Genomic DNA, 13647 nt, shown 5'->3' on the forward strand with positions numbered 1-13647 from the left:
GTTGTATAGCAGTGTTTCCTTGCTATAATTTCTAATAATATGGAGTTTCATTATAAATGCATAGCAAGAACATTGTTAATTTTCAGTTTTTAAAAATTCCAGTTCCGTAGGCCTACTTTAGTATAGAATAATAAAATGTTTCAATTTCATCTCAGTTTTATTTTTAAAACAAATTAAGTGGTTCTTTTACATGCAATGACGTGTGTGTATGTGTGTAGCTACTTAACCATATTTTGAGAACTTACTTGTAACCACAAATGAGCTAAATCAAACAAACCTCCCAAAACATTATTGTGGGGACATCATATTTGGTAAATACAGCACAAAAGTAAAGTAAATACAGATTTATTATTTATTTTTTGTAAAAATACAGAAATATTTCTGTTAGGGTTAAGTTATATTTATACATAGCTATATACAAAAACACAGGAATTCTGTGGATTGTCCCCATTTAGTATCAGAATCCCTAAATAAACAAAAAGGTCTCTAGGTTACGTATGTAACCCTAGTTCCTCGAGGGAACGAGACGCTGTGTCGAAAATGCTTTGAGGAACGCGTTTAGTGTGAGCGACTCTGAATATCGTGTGTAATCAGTACAGTGGAAGAGCGTGACGTCACAGACGGGTTGACGTAAGCAACCAGGAAGCTATAAAGCACGTGGTGCACAGCTGGCATTAGCTTCGAGTAGCAGCAAGCGCCAGCAGGGGTGCCGGGGGTATGGCTCCGAGACGCAGCATCTTCTTCCCTTGAGGAACTACGGTTACATACGTAACCTAGAGACGTTCCTCTTCAGAAACTCGAGCTGCACCCAAAAAAGCTTTGGGGAACGAGTACCAACGCTGCCAGACTACCAAACCCCTGCCTAGTGTGTATCCAAAGAGCACAGCTTAGGACGAGAGGACAGAAGCACCTGGAATGACTGGCATGTCTAAGACATAGAATTTTACGAAAGTAGAAGGCGTGGACCACCCCGCAGCATTGCAGATGTCCAGCATGGATACACCTGCTAGGAAGGCCTTGGAGGCCCCACACCCAGAGTAGAGTGAGCCTTGGCTCCCAACAGCGGGGGACGACCAGAGGACTCATAGGTGGCGTTGATAGCCTCAACTATCCAACGACTAATAGTCTGCTTAGAATCAGGAGAACCCCTCTTGGGGGGACCGTAGCATACAAGCAATTGGGCTGTTTTTCTCCACAGGGCAGCTCTGTGGACGTATGTGTCCTGCGCTCGAACTGGTCACATACAATTTAGCTTCGCTTGGTCGTGCTCCCAGAGGGAGGAGGACAGAAGGCCTGCAGCACTACAGGTTGTGGTGTGACAGAGGCAACCTTAGGAACATATCCCGCTCAAGGGTATATGAACGCTTTGGTCATGCCAGGGGCAATTTCAAGATAGGTAAAGGCCACTGAGAGGGCCTGCAAATCTCCTACTCTCCTCAGAGAGGTAATTGCCAACATAAAGGCGGTTTTAAGAGTCAGATGTCTGTCTGAAATATCTTGAATGGGCTCAAATGGAGGTTTGCACAACGCCTTTAACACCACAACCAAGTCCCACAGGAGAGTACGGGACCGTACTGGAGCTCTCAGAAGAGAACTGCTGAGGAAACGTGTAACTAAGGGGTGTCTTCCCAAAGACTGACCATTGAGAAGGGCATGGTAGGCCGCAATGGCCACCACTTAGACCTTCAACGTGGAGTGGGTCAACCCTGCAGAGAGCCTTGCCTGTAGGAACTCCAGAACTGTACCAATCAGGGGCCACACCCACAGCTTCCACAACTCCGGGCGAGGATGAATTATCGTGCCCTGTGCCTGTGAGAGTAGGTCTGTCCTTATCGGTATCTCCCATGGAGAGCCGTCAAGGAGCGAGACCAGATCTGCGAACCATACTCAGCCCGGCCAGAATGGGGCTACTAATAACAGACGGACCCGTCCCGGTGTACTCTCGCCAGAATTCCCGGGAGCAGAGCAATGGGGAAAGGCGTACAGAAAAAGCCTCGGCCAGGTCTGTACCATAGCGTCCAGTAACAGAGGAGCTGGATGAACTAGAGAGAACCAAAGGGGACATTGTGATGTCTCTTGAGTCGCATAGAGGTCTACTTGAGTTCTGCCAAAATCTCTCCATATCTGGTCCAACACCTCGGGGTGAAGCTTCCATTCCCTGGGCCTCGGCCCCTGCCTCGTTAGTATGTCTGCTCCCATATTTAGTTTCCAGGGAATATATATTGCTCTTAATGAGAGGAGTTTGCTCTGGGACCACACAAGGATCTGGTGCGCCAGTCTGTACAAGGGCGCGAACGCAGACCTCCCTGGTGGTTGATGTAAGAGACCACCGATGTGTTGTCTGTGCACATCAACACATGGTGACCCCTTAGGTCTGGGAGGAAGTGCTTCAGTGCATGATAAACTGCTAGCATTTTTAGACAATTTATATGCCATGTCAGATGGTGACCACTCCACAGACCATGGGCAGGGTGGCCACTGATGACCGCACCCCAACCAGTGAGGGATGCATCCGTCACTAGTATTACACGGCGACAAGGAGCTCCCAGCACCGGGCCCTGATTCAAGAACCAAGGTTTCTTCCACATGTCTAAGGCACGGAGGCAGTGCCGCGTGACCTTGATAGTTCAAAGTGGATTTCCCTCCGGGGAAAATCCCTTGGTCTTGAGCCACCACTGTAGGGGTCTCATGTACAGCAGGCCAAGAGGTATCACGTTGGACGCAGCTGCCATCAGACCCAACAATCTCTGAAATTTTTTGACAGTGAGTGACTAGCCTTCTTTGACTCTCTCGACTGAGATGAGGATCGACTCGATGAGGATCGACTGCATTGCGGTCAAATCCCATACTACGCCTAGATTGGTGGTTCTCTGAACTGGAGAAAGTACACTCTTCTTTGGCATTCAGTCTCAAACCCAGCTCCCCCATATGTGTGAGAACGAGATCTCGATGCCAAGCCGCAACCTGCTCTGACTGAGCTAAAATCAACCAATCGTTGTTATAGTTTAGAATACGGATGCCCTGCATGTGCAGGGGGACCAGAGCCACATCTACACATTTTGTGAATGTGCGGGGTGAGAGTGCAAGGCCGAAAGGAAGTACTCGATATTGGTAAGCTTCGCCCCCGAAATCGAACCTCAGAAACTTCCCGTGTTGTGGAAGGATAGATATCTGGAAGTATGCATCTTTGAGATCTATTGTGACAAACCAATCCTCGGACCTGATCTGAGCTACAACATGCTTGATCTTGTTGCCTTTATGGCCTCCTTCTCTAATAGGGTTTTCCCTTCCTGTTCCATAACCAGACCCTGCTTGCGGCCGACTATCGTTGGAGTAACGCCATTGAACATCTGCGGTGCAGAGCCGAACTGAATACGGTAGCCTTTTTCTACTGTGTGCACGACCCATATAGATACATTTGGCAGTAGCGTCTCAGCCCCGCTACGCCTACGGGCGGACGATACTGAGAACAATGCTCGCTGGGGACCGCTGCGCCCTGGATCACTGGCAGGGTTGGCAGATTGGGTTAGACGGGCACCGTGTACTGCGGTGTACACCGCTCTACCCCAGCAGAGGCTGCCCTCTGAAGCCCTGGGCTTCTGGCGAGGACTTCTTAGCTTCAGTGACTGCCCTTAGATCTTGTTTGGGCCTAGAAGACCTCGGCCGAGAGTCTGTTTTTGGGCCTCGCGCTACGAGGAGCTAGGGTGAGGCTTGGGCACCTCCCGTCAAGATGCCCCAAGAGAGCAACGAGAGAGGAACTTATGGAATGCCACCCCCTGTTTGCAGGCCTCCTGAAACCTGTTGACGACGGTGCCAACTGCGTTGCCGAACAGGCCAGAAGGCTGGATTGGGGCGTCCATAAGGCAGACCCTGTCCCGCTCTTTTATTTCGGACAGGGTCAGCCAAAAGTGTCTCTCCATGGCCACCATAGCTGCCATGGACCGCCCAATCGCGCGGAGGGAGAGATCAGCGGTCCTTCTTAGCTCTGATATATCATGGGACTTGATCTCCTCTCCCTCATTTAGCTCTTTAAGCAGGTCGGCTTAAGGAACTGCAGAGCGTGCTTCCGACTCCAGAGATTGGGCGCCGGATCTGGCGGATCTGTAATGCAATCCGGATTCGCCCTTTGAATGCTTAGTTTTCGCTTTGCTCTTAGACATGACTTGGAGCTCTACTGGACAGACAACAGTAAATAAGACTCACAAGACAAACAAATGACATTCACACACAGATCACTTGCTGAAGACGCGAAGCTAACGCCAGCTGCGCAGCATGTCTTTTTATAGCTTCCTGGTCACTTACGTCACCCCGCCTGTGACGTCATGCTCTTCCAATTGGACTGATTACACACAATATTCAGAGTCCCCAAAGCGTTTTCGACGCAGCTCGAGTTCCTGAAGAGGAACATTGCTTCAAAAAACAGAGAACTAAAAAGAGACTGAAAGATGAATGTTTTTGTTGTAGATAAATATGTTAGCTAACACTTACACAGTTGTGTTATGCAAATAGGTGTGAAGCGAGTATTTGTACACACTCTTCTGATTTGTAAAATGACAAATGTGACACCGTATGGACGCATGAAAGCCAAGGCCGCAAGTATACATTAAATGCTCTCTTTGGAACAGGACCTGTCTGTTTTTCTCAATTGAAATGGTTTTGTTTTCTTTTGTTTTTGTCCCAGCTAAATTATGACTCTGAAGGTAGTTAACAAAACAAGTCTTTCTTTCTGACCCTCTCTGCTTAATGTTCCAGTGTGTCCCATTTCGCTGTGGCTAATCCATTGTGACTGATGGCATGAAATGAGATGGGTAGTGTTGGCTACATAAGCTAACTGCCCTGTTTAATATGATTATGCGTGAGTATGGCTATATATCATTGCAGTTTAGCCTCACATAGCTTCTGGAAACAGCCCTTTATAGAGGATGGCTGTGATGGAGGTGTGTGGTAGGCCATTAATTGCCCTGCTAGGAGCGGAGTGCTAGCAATGCATTGCAAGTTTCAGAAGGCAGAGCCAGACTAAGTGCTTTTTACTGTCCCTTTATCATCTCCTCACATAGTCCACTTTAAAGGTCAGCAGGTTTTTAGTCTGTGACATTTATGATTCTGAAAAGAATTACTTGCATGGGATCTTAATTTCTATTGCTATATATAACAGGTCAGGTCTGCTTCAGTGCACCAGAGAAAGTCTTCATTGCTCCAAAATAGCTTTTTTACAGGTTTAAAAATGGTTCAGCTCATGTTTGCTGCCAGAAGGCTGCACAGTATGACACAGGGCCGTGGCTAGACTAAATGTTATATAGACTAAAGTATTTTTTTTGCAAAGCATACCTGGTATAGGAAATAACCAAGAAAAATGTAATACTGCTAATATATCTAAAGGTGTGGTCACATTACTATTTTATATACACATTACTTAAGTGTATGTTAGTTAGTACATATTACTAAATACTTTTGTTTTTTAAATAATTATGAATTAATAATTAATCAAAACAATTAAATGTTAGGAACTGTACTAAATATAGCTTCAAAACATACAAGCAAATGAAAAAGTAATAAAGACAAAACATATATATTTTAACATATCTGATAATTTGTCCTGTCATTAAGACATAATGTTTTTACTATATTGAATAAATACTTTTAAATAAAGGTTATTTATTGGCCTCAATAGTTCCATTAAGAACCTTTTAACATCCATGGAATCTTTCCATTACACTATATAAATATAAACCCCTGTGAACCCACTTTAGGAACCTTTTTTAATCCTATTTTTAAAGGGTTGGTTGATTATGATTTTTTTTTTCTCTTTTACTTTAGTATGTGATAAACAACATATGCAAAGGTAAGACGCTTAAAGTTTAATGCAAAGGGAGATGTTTTATTTTACAGAATTCGCTTTTTAAGGTCTGCAAAACACATCTTGTATGGACCAGAGCAAGTTTTTACTGTTGTTGAAGTAGAATGTTACTGTTATAAGTTAAACTATTACTCTACAAAAATACTAAACGCAATCTTGTATTCTGCTGCACTAAAGCTTAAATAAGGATAGAAATGGACATCAAAAGATTACATAAACAGCAGTAGCATTTGCAAATAACAGTGTATTTAAAAAATGTATAAGACAGTACACACAAAAAAACATTCCATTCAGAAATGTCCTATAAGAGCTATGCTTGCACAGGTTCTGTTTAATCCTCTTCACTGATATTCTCTGGGTCTGATTCAGGTTCAGGTATCAAATTGATAAGGCAATATAAAAAAAAAAAATATTTTTATTAATTTTTTTTTTTTTACATACGAAGCGTGAACACGTTACAGTGCACCCCATAAACATAATCACAAGCCTTCAAAAATAGCTTATTTACCACCCCTTTAAGACTGTGTACTATATTCTAAAGAGCATAATGATGCCTTCACAGAGTGGTGGGTGAAACCACACATTGTTAAGCAAAGCCCACTTCAACCTTGAAAGCTTATGCAAGTCTATATTCACTCACCAGCCACTTTATTTAAATATACCTTGCTAGTACCAGCTTGAACCCCATTTTGACTTCGGAACTGCCTTAATTCTTCGTGGCATAGATTCAGCAGTGTGCTGGAAACATTTCTCAGAGATTTTGATCCATGTGTAACACAGTTGATGCAGATATTTCAGTTCCATCACATCCCAAAGGTGCTCTATTCATTTGAGATCTGATGACTGTGGAGTATGGTATAGTGAACTCATCGTCATGTTCAAAAAACAGTTTGAGAGGATTTGAGCTTTGTGTTATGATGCATTATCCTGCTGGAAGTAACCATTACAAGATGGCTGGAAGTAGCCTTTGCAAGATAGACATTACACTGTGGTCATAAATGGATGGATATTGTCAGTAACAATCTTGAGGTAGGCTGTGGCATTAAAACGATGTTCAACTAGCACTAAGGGGCCCAAAGTGTGCCAAGAAAACATCCTCCACATCATTACACCACCACCAGTCTGAAACATTGATACAAGGCAGGATGAATCCATGCTTTCATGTTATTTACTACAAATTCTAACCCTACCATCCATTGTTGCAGCAGAAATTAAGACTCATCTGACCAGCCAACCTTTTTCCAATCTTCTATTGTCTTCTATTTTGGTGAGGCAGTTCAAATTGTAGCCTTAGTTTGCTGGTCTTAACTAACAGGACTAGCACCCCATATGGTCTTCTGCTGCTGTTTCCTACGTGCTTAAAAGTTCAGCATGTTGTGTATTTAGAAATGCCCTTCTGGTTATTTGAATTAAGGTTGTCTTTCTATCAGCTTGAACCAGTCTGGCCATTCTCCGCTGACTTCTGGCATCAATAAGGCATTTTTGCCCACAGAAACCTAGAAATGGTTATGTGTGAAAATCCCAGTAGATCAGCAGTTTCTGAAATACCCAGATCAGTCCATCTGGCAACAAAGCTGCATTTCAAATTTGCTAATTTAACTTACGTGCAAAATTGGAATATTGCATAATACATTAGCGAATATGCACGGTTTCCATCCAACACGTCAAAGAGGACAAAATTGTCACTTACAAATAAACTGGCACTAATATCACTAAGAAAAGTAGGAGAAGCCACTGAATATATATAATAAATTACTCGTGCCTCAGAGTGAGCAGATGAAATGCAATAAATATGGTCATTGCTTTCAGAGGTGGATGCTGCTGTTTGAGAACACAGTCATGTAAGACAGTTCTGGGAGGCATTTATCCAGAAATACTCTGAAAACAGATTTTGCTTGTGACTATAACAGCATTTCAGATGCTGTGCAAGAAAATCGGATTGCTGGTTGGTCAAGTTATCCCATCATGGAGGAATTTAATTGCCAAATGCATTTCCATCTCCCATTATTTGCATTAACCCTTTTTTGTTTTAGACAAGTCAAAAACCACCTCAAACTTTTTTGCAAATTAAGGTATTTCCCCATTCTGATGCTTGGTTTGAACTTCAACAGATCGTCTTGACTATGTCTACGTTCCTAAATGCTGCCATGTGATTGGCTGATTAGATATTTGCATTAATGAGCAGCTGAACAGGTGTACCTAATAAAGTGCATTTGTTTGTCTGTAATTGGCAGCAAGAAGAATATGGTTGTTGTTGAAGAGAGAATGTTTTATCTCCCAAATTTATTATAAAGATACCAGTGTTCTGTTGGTCAGTGCTGCTAATTCACGTGACCAACTGATACAAAATTTGTGTGGAGAAGTTTTTAGCCCTCATGTTCAATACTTCCCCTCAGTTGAATAGATTCCTTATAAAACAACTAATAAAATGGTTGCAGAGCATTCCCCACTATCCATTGTTTTAACAGACAACATTTTTGTATGAAGTTTTCAGGTTACTAACAGCTGAAGTCTCTAACAGCATTTTCTCTTCTCTCCTGCAGCTGTTTCGACGTGTTGCAGCTGCCCTTCCAGGAATGGAGAGCATGCAGGAGACAAGCAAAGAAGGCAGTATCCTTTCAGTGATCTCAAAACCAAAACAATTCAGCAATTCAGATCCTATGTCTAAATGTAGTGTGCTGTTTAATCAGGTTACTCTGCTGCACTCCACTTCACATTTAATAATATATAAATAATCAAGAACTGACTGGCTTTCAGTGTTTACTTATGGCCTGGAGCACATGGTTTCTCTTCTGTTTTTGTCTTATGTACTCCCACAGCCCCAGCAATAAGTACTACTTAACTGAGACCAATCCATAAACATGTTACTTTAACTTTTACAGGATTGTATGTATCATTTTCATTAATATTGTTAGTCACAAAAATAGTCAATACCAAATGTAGAAGAAAAATACACTTTCACAGACCCTTTCTTACCGAACAGAATTATAAAGAGATGCATTTGAAAACATGAAACTACACACTCCTGACGTTCGTTTCATTAAATATTTGTACCTAGGAGTTTTAAGCATCGTAACTGACCAAAGCCCCATAGATAGAGGTAGAAGTTGAAGTGAGGCTCATGATATTATAAGAACAGCTGCTTCTCTTTCTAGTAAAGATGCAAAATACGATGAAAAATTGCATTCGCCTGTACTGTTCTATTGCTCGTTTAACACTGTACTCATATAGATGTTCATCATAAGTAGGCTCTCAACTGGTTTTGCTTCAGGACCCAGATATTCACTTATTATTTTATTGAAGTAAACAAAAATATCCTAGAATCAAACATTACAAATTTTAACATTCAGTATATAATTCAACATTCAGACAATAATGTACCATGCAGCACACATTCTGACACCATCGAAATGTTGCATGTGAACCCAATTACACAGCAAACCAAGCATTCCCATACCTTTAATATAATAAGGTTCCCCTTCTGCAACCAATTTCTAACAATCTAAGAATAATATTTATAGAATTTTTTTATTTATTTTTTTTTTTACCAAGAACTAATTTTTCTAGAATGAGGTGGCCAAAAATTATTTTTGGCTTGCATAGATTTGTTTATGATTTTTGTGGTTCAATAAACAACATATTTGTTCACTCAATCTCACTAATTTGAGCCAGGTTCAATGAGTCAAGATCATTTATGTGCTCACTTATTTTTAAGCATCCCTTAATGTCGATCATAGATCAAGTCGATCCACCATGGCAAACAGCAAATATATTTTAGCTATTTGATGCGTTTGAGATGTTGTGTTTTCCTCAGTGCATAACTGACATGTCACAGTTATATTCTTCATCTGTAAATGTTAGAAAGTCATGCAAATATATCCATTTTGTTGTTAGTGGTGGGTGAGGCTTACGCGAGTGAGCGAGTGAGAATTTTGAGTCAAATATACATTTTGCTAAAATATTTGTTGTTGGACATTAAAGGTGCCATAGAATGCAACAATCACTTTTATAAGGAGTTTGAACACAGTTGTGTGGCTGCAGTGTGTGAAAACAACCAGCCAATAGTGGTAAAAATCCACCCACTCATTGTTTTATAATCCCAATAAATCATAAACGGTCTCTCCACCCTTGCACAGTATAAAACTACACAATTAATCACATCCAAAATAAAAGTTTTTATTAACATAATATGTGAGAATACTGTGTATATTTATTATGTGAATACAAATACTTGCATGTATAAATTTAGGAAAAATATGTTATGTTTATATTTTATATATAAAATATAAGAATATAAATGTATATAAATGTAAATATTTTCAAAATACATCCTATACTGTATGTGTGTGTATTTCTTTATACATAATTAATATACACAGTACACATATATATTTTGTAATCAAAAACTTTTATTTTGTATGTGATTAATCACGATTAATCATTTGACGGCACTAATATATATATATATATATATATATATATATATATATATATATATATATATATATGTATATGTATATGTATTTATTTATTTATTAAATACTAATCCTATATACTTCACACATATAACACATGGTGGTCATCAGTAACCATTTTTATCCTGTTTATCATGTTTACTAGGCCTTTTACTTTGCATCTTTTTGCATAAGTGCATGTACAGTAATGCAACCTGTCCATGTTGACATCTGCCTAGTTTGCCTAGCTTCAGACTGATTACACCAAAATCCTGTAGTCGGATGGGATGTGGAGCCTCTGACATTGAAAGAAAAATATTTTGTGTTTTCACCTTCCTTTTAAAAGTTGAATGTACATTAGAAGTTCTAAAGTACTTATGCAGTGGTCATTGTAGAACAGTTGTTGATCAGCATAGAGCTGTACTATTCTGAGCGAACCTATAGATCTGCACTGCAGTTGTGTCAGTTGATAGCTAATATTAATTTATTTTGTCTCTTTTTTTTGACAGAGTAAAAAGGTTTTTGGTGGGTTATATACTTCTCAATTACTCGTTTATGTCAGAATGAAATTCAAATATTGGGCTTGTTCCACTCTGAAGCTAATTTATTTTCCTCTCATTACATTTTCTGCTACATTCAGTAATAGTGGCAGTTTAAGTCTATTGCTATGATAACAAGAAACATTTCTTTCTTTAGTATCTGTGTGAATATTTGCAGCAGAATAGGATATATTTCCAAGGTGCAGAGTGTTTATTGCATTCTATGCGTGGGCTGTAGGGTAGCCTCTGTTTGCATGTGTCTAGGAATAATAGCACAGTTAAGGCAATGATTATCTACATGGAGAACAAAAAAGAGGCATAAAATTGGGGTCCGCTCGTGTGGTAATTCAATAATAAAGTCAGTTATGTCTATAAATTTGATTTAAAGAGAATGTTACCATTTAAAATACAATCCATTCATACCCTGATGCTGGTGAGACAACTTTTAAAAGCAGTATCCGAATAAAAACCAAAGGGATTGGAACGACATGAGGGTGGAACGACATGATACAATTTTTATTTTGGGTGAACTATATAATGCAAGTATATTAATGAATACTGATTAAGTGATGTGATGTTTTGATCTTATTGGCTGGCGTGGTTGAATCCAAGGCCAAGGTTATGTCTTCACGTGTTTACGAAGCTCTGATTTGGTTTTATATTATAAGTATATTAATGAGGCTTAATCTGACTGATTTAGTGAAATACATTAAACAAATAATTTTACGCTGACGCCATTAACCAAACTACACACGCACATATGGCACCTCTCACTACTTCGACATTTGTTCATGAATGAAAACATGAGCACATTACATCTCTGAGAGCCGGCGCAGCCAGGAGCAGCTGGTATGACTGAACAAGCATAAAAGCTCCACTAAACCCACACACCTCTCAGGGACACCAGTTCATATTCATTTGAAGGAGGTTCTTTTATGTTGGCAAGAAAGACATTTCGCAAAGAAAGCTTCGAGCGTTATTTCGGATGAAGGCCACTAGATGGTGCACGTTCCCTTTTGCTGGCAGACGTCAGAATACGATAAATAAAATGAATAATATATATATATATATATTACAAGTTCTGTCAAAATATTCAGATCTTATCTGCTAATATATGCAAAACAACGTTTTTTTTTTTTTTTTTTTTTTGTTTTTTGCTGTGTATAAAGCCTTTTGTAGATATAAAGAAGATACAATAAATATTCAATAATTCAGCATTTATGGCTGCAATTACTCCTGATGCCAGGAGAGGTCAGTACAAAGGCTTACTTTTTGAGTTACACAAAGTTAGATTCCTGCTTTATATTCATATTATAAATAATCATTACATTTAATATTAAATATAAATCTTAATTTATAATAAAGCATTTATGATTACAAGTCTTACCTATAGCCAGTCTCCCACAAAATAAATAAATAATCATTCCATCTTTTCTTAGTTGGATTTTTTTCACCTTTTACATTTGTATTCATTGTTTGATGTAATTTCTTGATGTACTGAAGTTTGTTTCCTTAACAGCATTCTCTAGTGATTGACATAAAACTGGACAAACCACAGGAGCCTCCAACTGCTGAGGCCGGATGTTCCTGTTAATAGTTCACATCTGATTTACAGCATCATCTACACCACATGCTTGTTGTGTTGCTTCCTCTTGGTTAGCTTCCAGTTGTGTTTTCAGATCGGATATTTGGCCTTCCCATCTGACTTTTAGTAACTTGTTGGAATCAGTGTTACATCAATTTCAAGTGTAAAATAGTATACTTTAGTAACAAAATTGCCAAAAATCCTAAAAATTCGAAAAGTAAAGGGCAAAAATGAACAAAAATGTAGACTATGTCCAACATATATACTTTTTGAAAATGTAGAGAGGTAGATTTTTTTCTTTGTTTTGTATTTTTGTATACAAGGATGAGCACTAAACCAGATAATAAATTCTATAATTTTGCCATAAAAAGCAGGATTTCAAAAGCAAGAGGGCAATTCAAAAAACAAACAACCTACGAAAAATGGCAAACATGCATGTTAGCCTTTTTCAAAAGCATTTAAATCCATCTGGCTACTGTGCACAAGATTATGTGAATGTGTATGTTTTTAATGCACTTTTGAAATCAACTTATTTTAGCCTCCTTTTATTTTCTTTCTTTTTTTTTTTGCAAACAACCTGATAACATGAAAGGTTTTGTTTCTTCTGTGAAATATTCTTCTGTGTAAGTTCTTTAACTAAATTAGGGCATTTAGCATATTGCATATAGTCGCAAGGTGACAGAGGAGGAAACCATGCATATAAACTTGTTCATTCATATTTAATTGGAATAATTAATTTGAACACTGGCAGTTTCCACACTGATTCATCGAACAGTCCAATTCTATTGTAAACACATCAGCTGTCATTTTCAAACAAGCTTTAATGTCAGAAATGCAAAGATAGGACATTCCTCCAAAAATAACTATAGTTCGCTTTTAAGAATTAGCATTATGCAGCATTATAGTGTTTGCCTTGTGTAGGAACCCACTCATGTCTACAGCTGCTCTTTGGGCCAGTAAATGGTAGTGCACTGACCAGGGGGACACACATTGTGTTGTATATCAGTTTATTTGAAATGTATTTCATGTGAATCTTTAATGCACTTTTTCAAGAAAGGAAGATGTAAATGTTTCAAAATTGCTGTGTCTGTCCTTGAAACCACTTTAGAGTACACTGTAGCGTACATCTCTGTGAAAATCGCTCAAGGGTCACTGTACAGATGAATTATTTGTAAAGTTGCTTCAAATAAAGCCAGAAGCAAGTGCAAACTA

At 39.2% G+C, this 13647-nt stretch overlaps 1 protein-coding gene across 2 annotated transcripts in view; it reads left to right on the plus strand.

The window, feature by feature from the left end:
* LOC128015557 (ras-related protein Rab-6B) overlaps nucleotides 1-13647 on the plus strand; it is an 85969-nt gene extending 72322 nt beyond the window's left edge. For both annotated transcript variants that reach the window (XM_052599458.1, XM_052599460.1), the window contains exons 7-8: nucleotides 8401-8467; nucleotides 12380-13647. In XM_052599458.1, coding sequence (XP_052455418.1) covers nucleotides 8401-8467; nucleotides 12380-12444 — 132 coding nt within the window. In that variant the 3' untranslated portion in view covers nucleotides 12445-13647. The remainder of the gene's footprint in view (nucleotides 1-8400; nucleotides 8468-12379) is intronic.

Source organism: Carassius gibelio, chromosome A6 (assembly GCF_023724105.1).
Source record: "Carassius gibelio isolate Cgi1373 ecotype wild population from Czech Republic chromosome A6, carGib1.2-hapl.c, whole genome shotgun sequence".
NCBI classification, from domain to species: Eukaryota; Metazoa; Chordata; class Actinopteri; order Cypriniformes; family Cyprinidae; genus Carassius; species Carassius gibelio.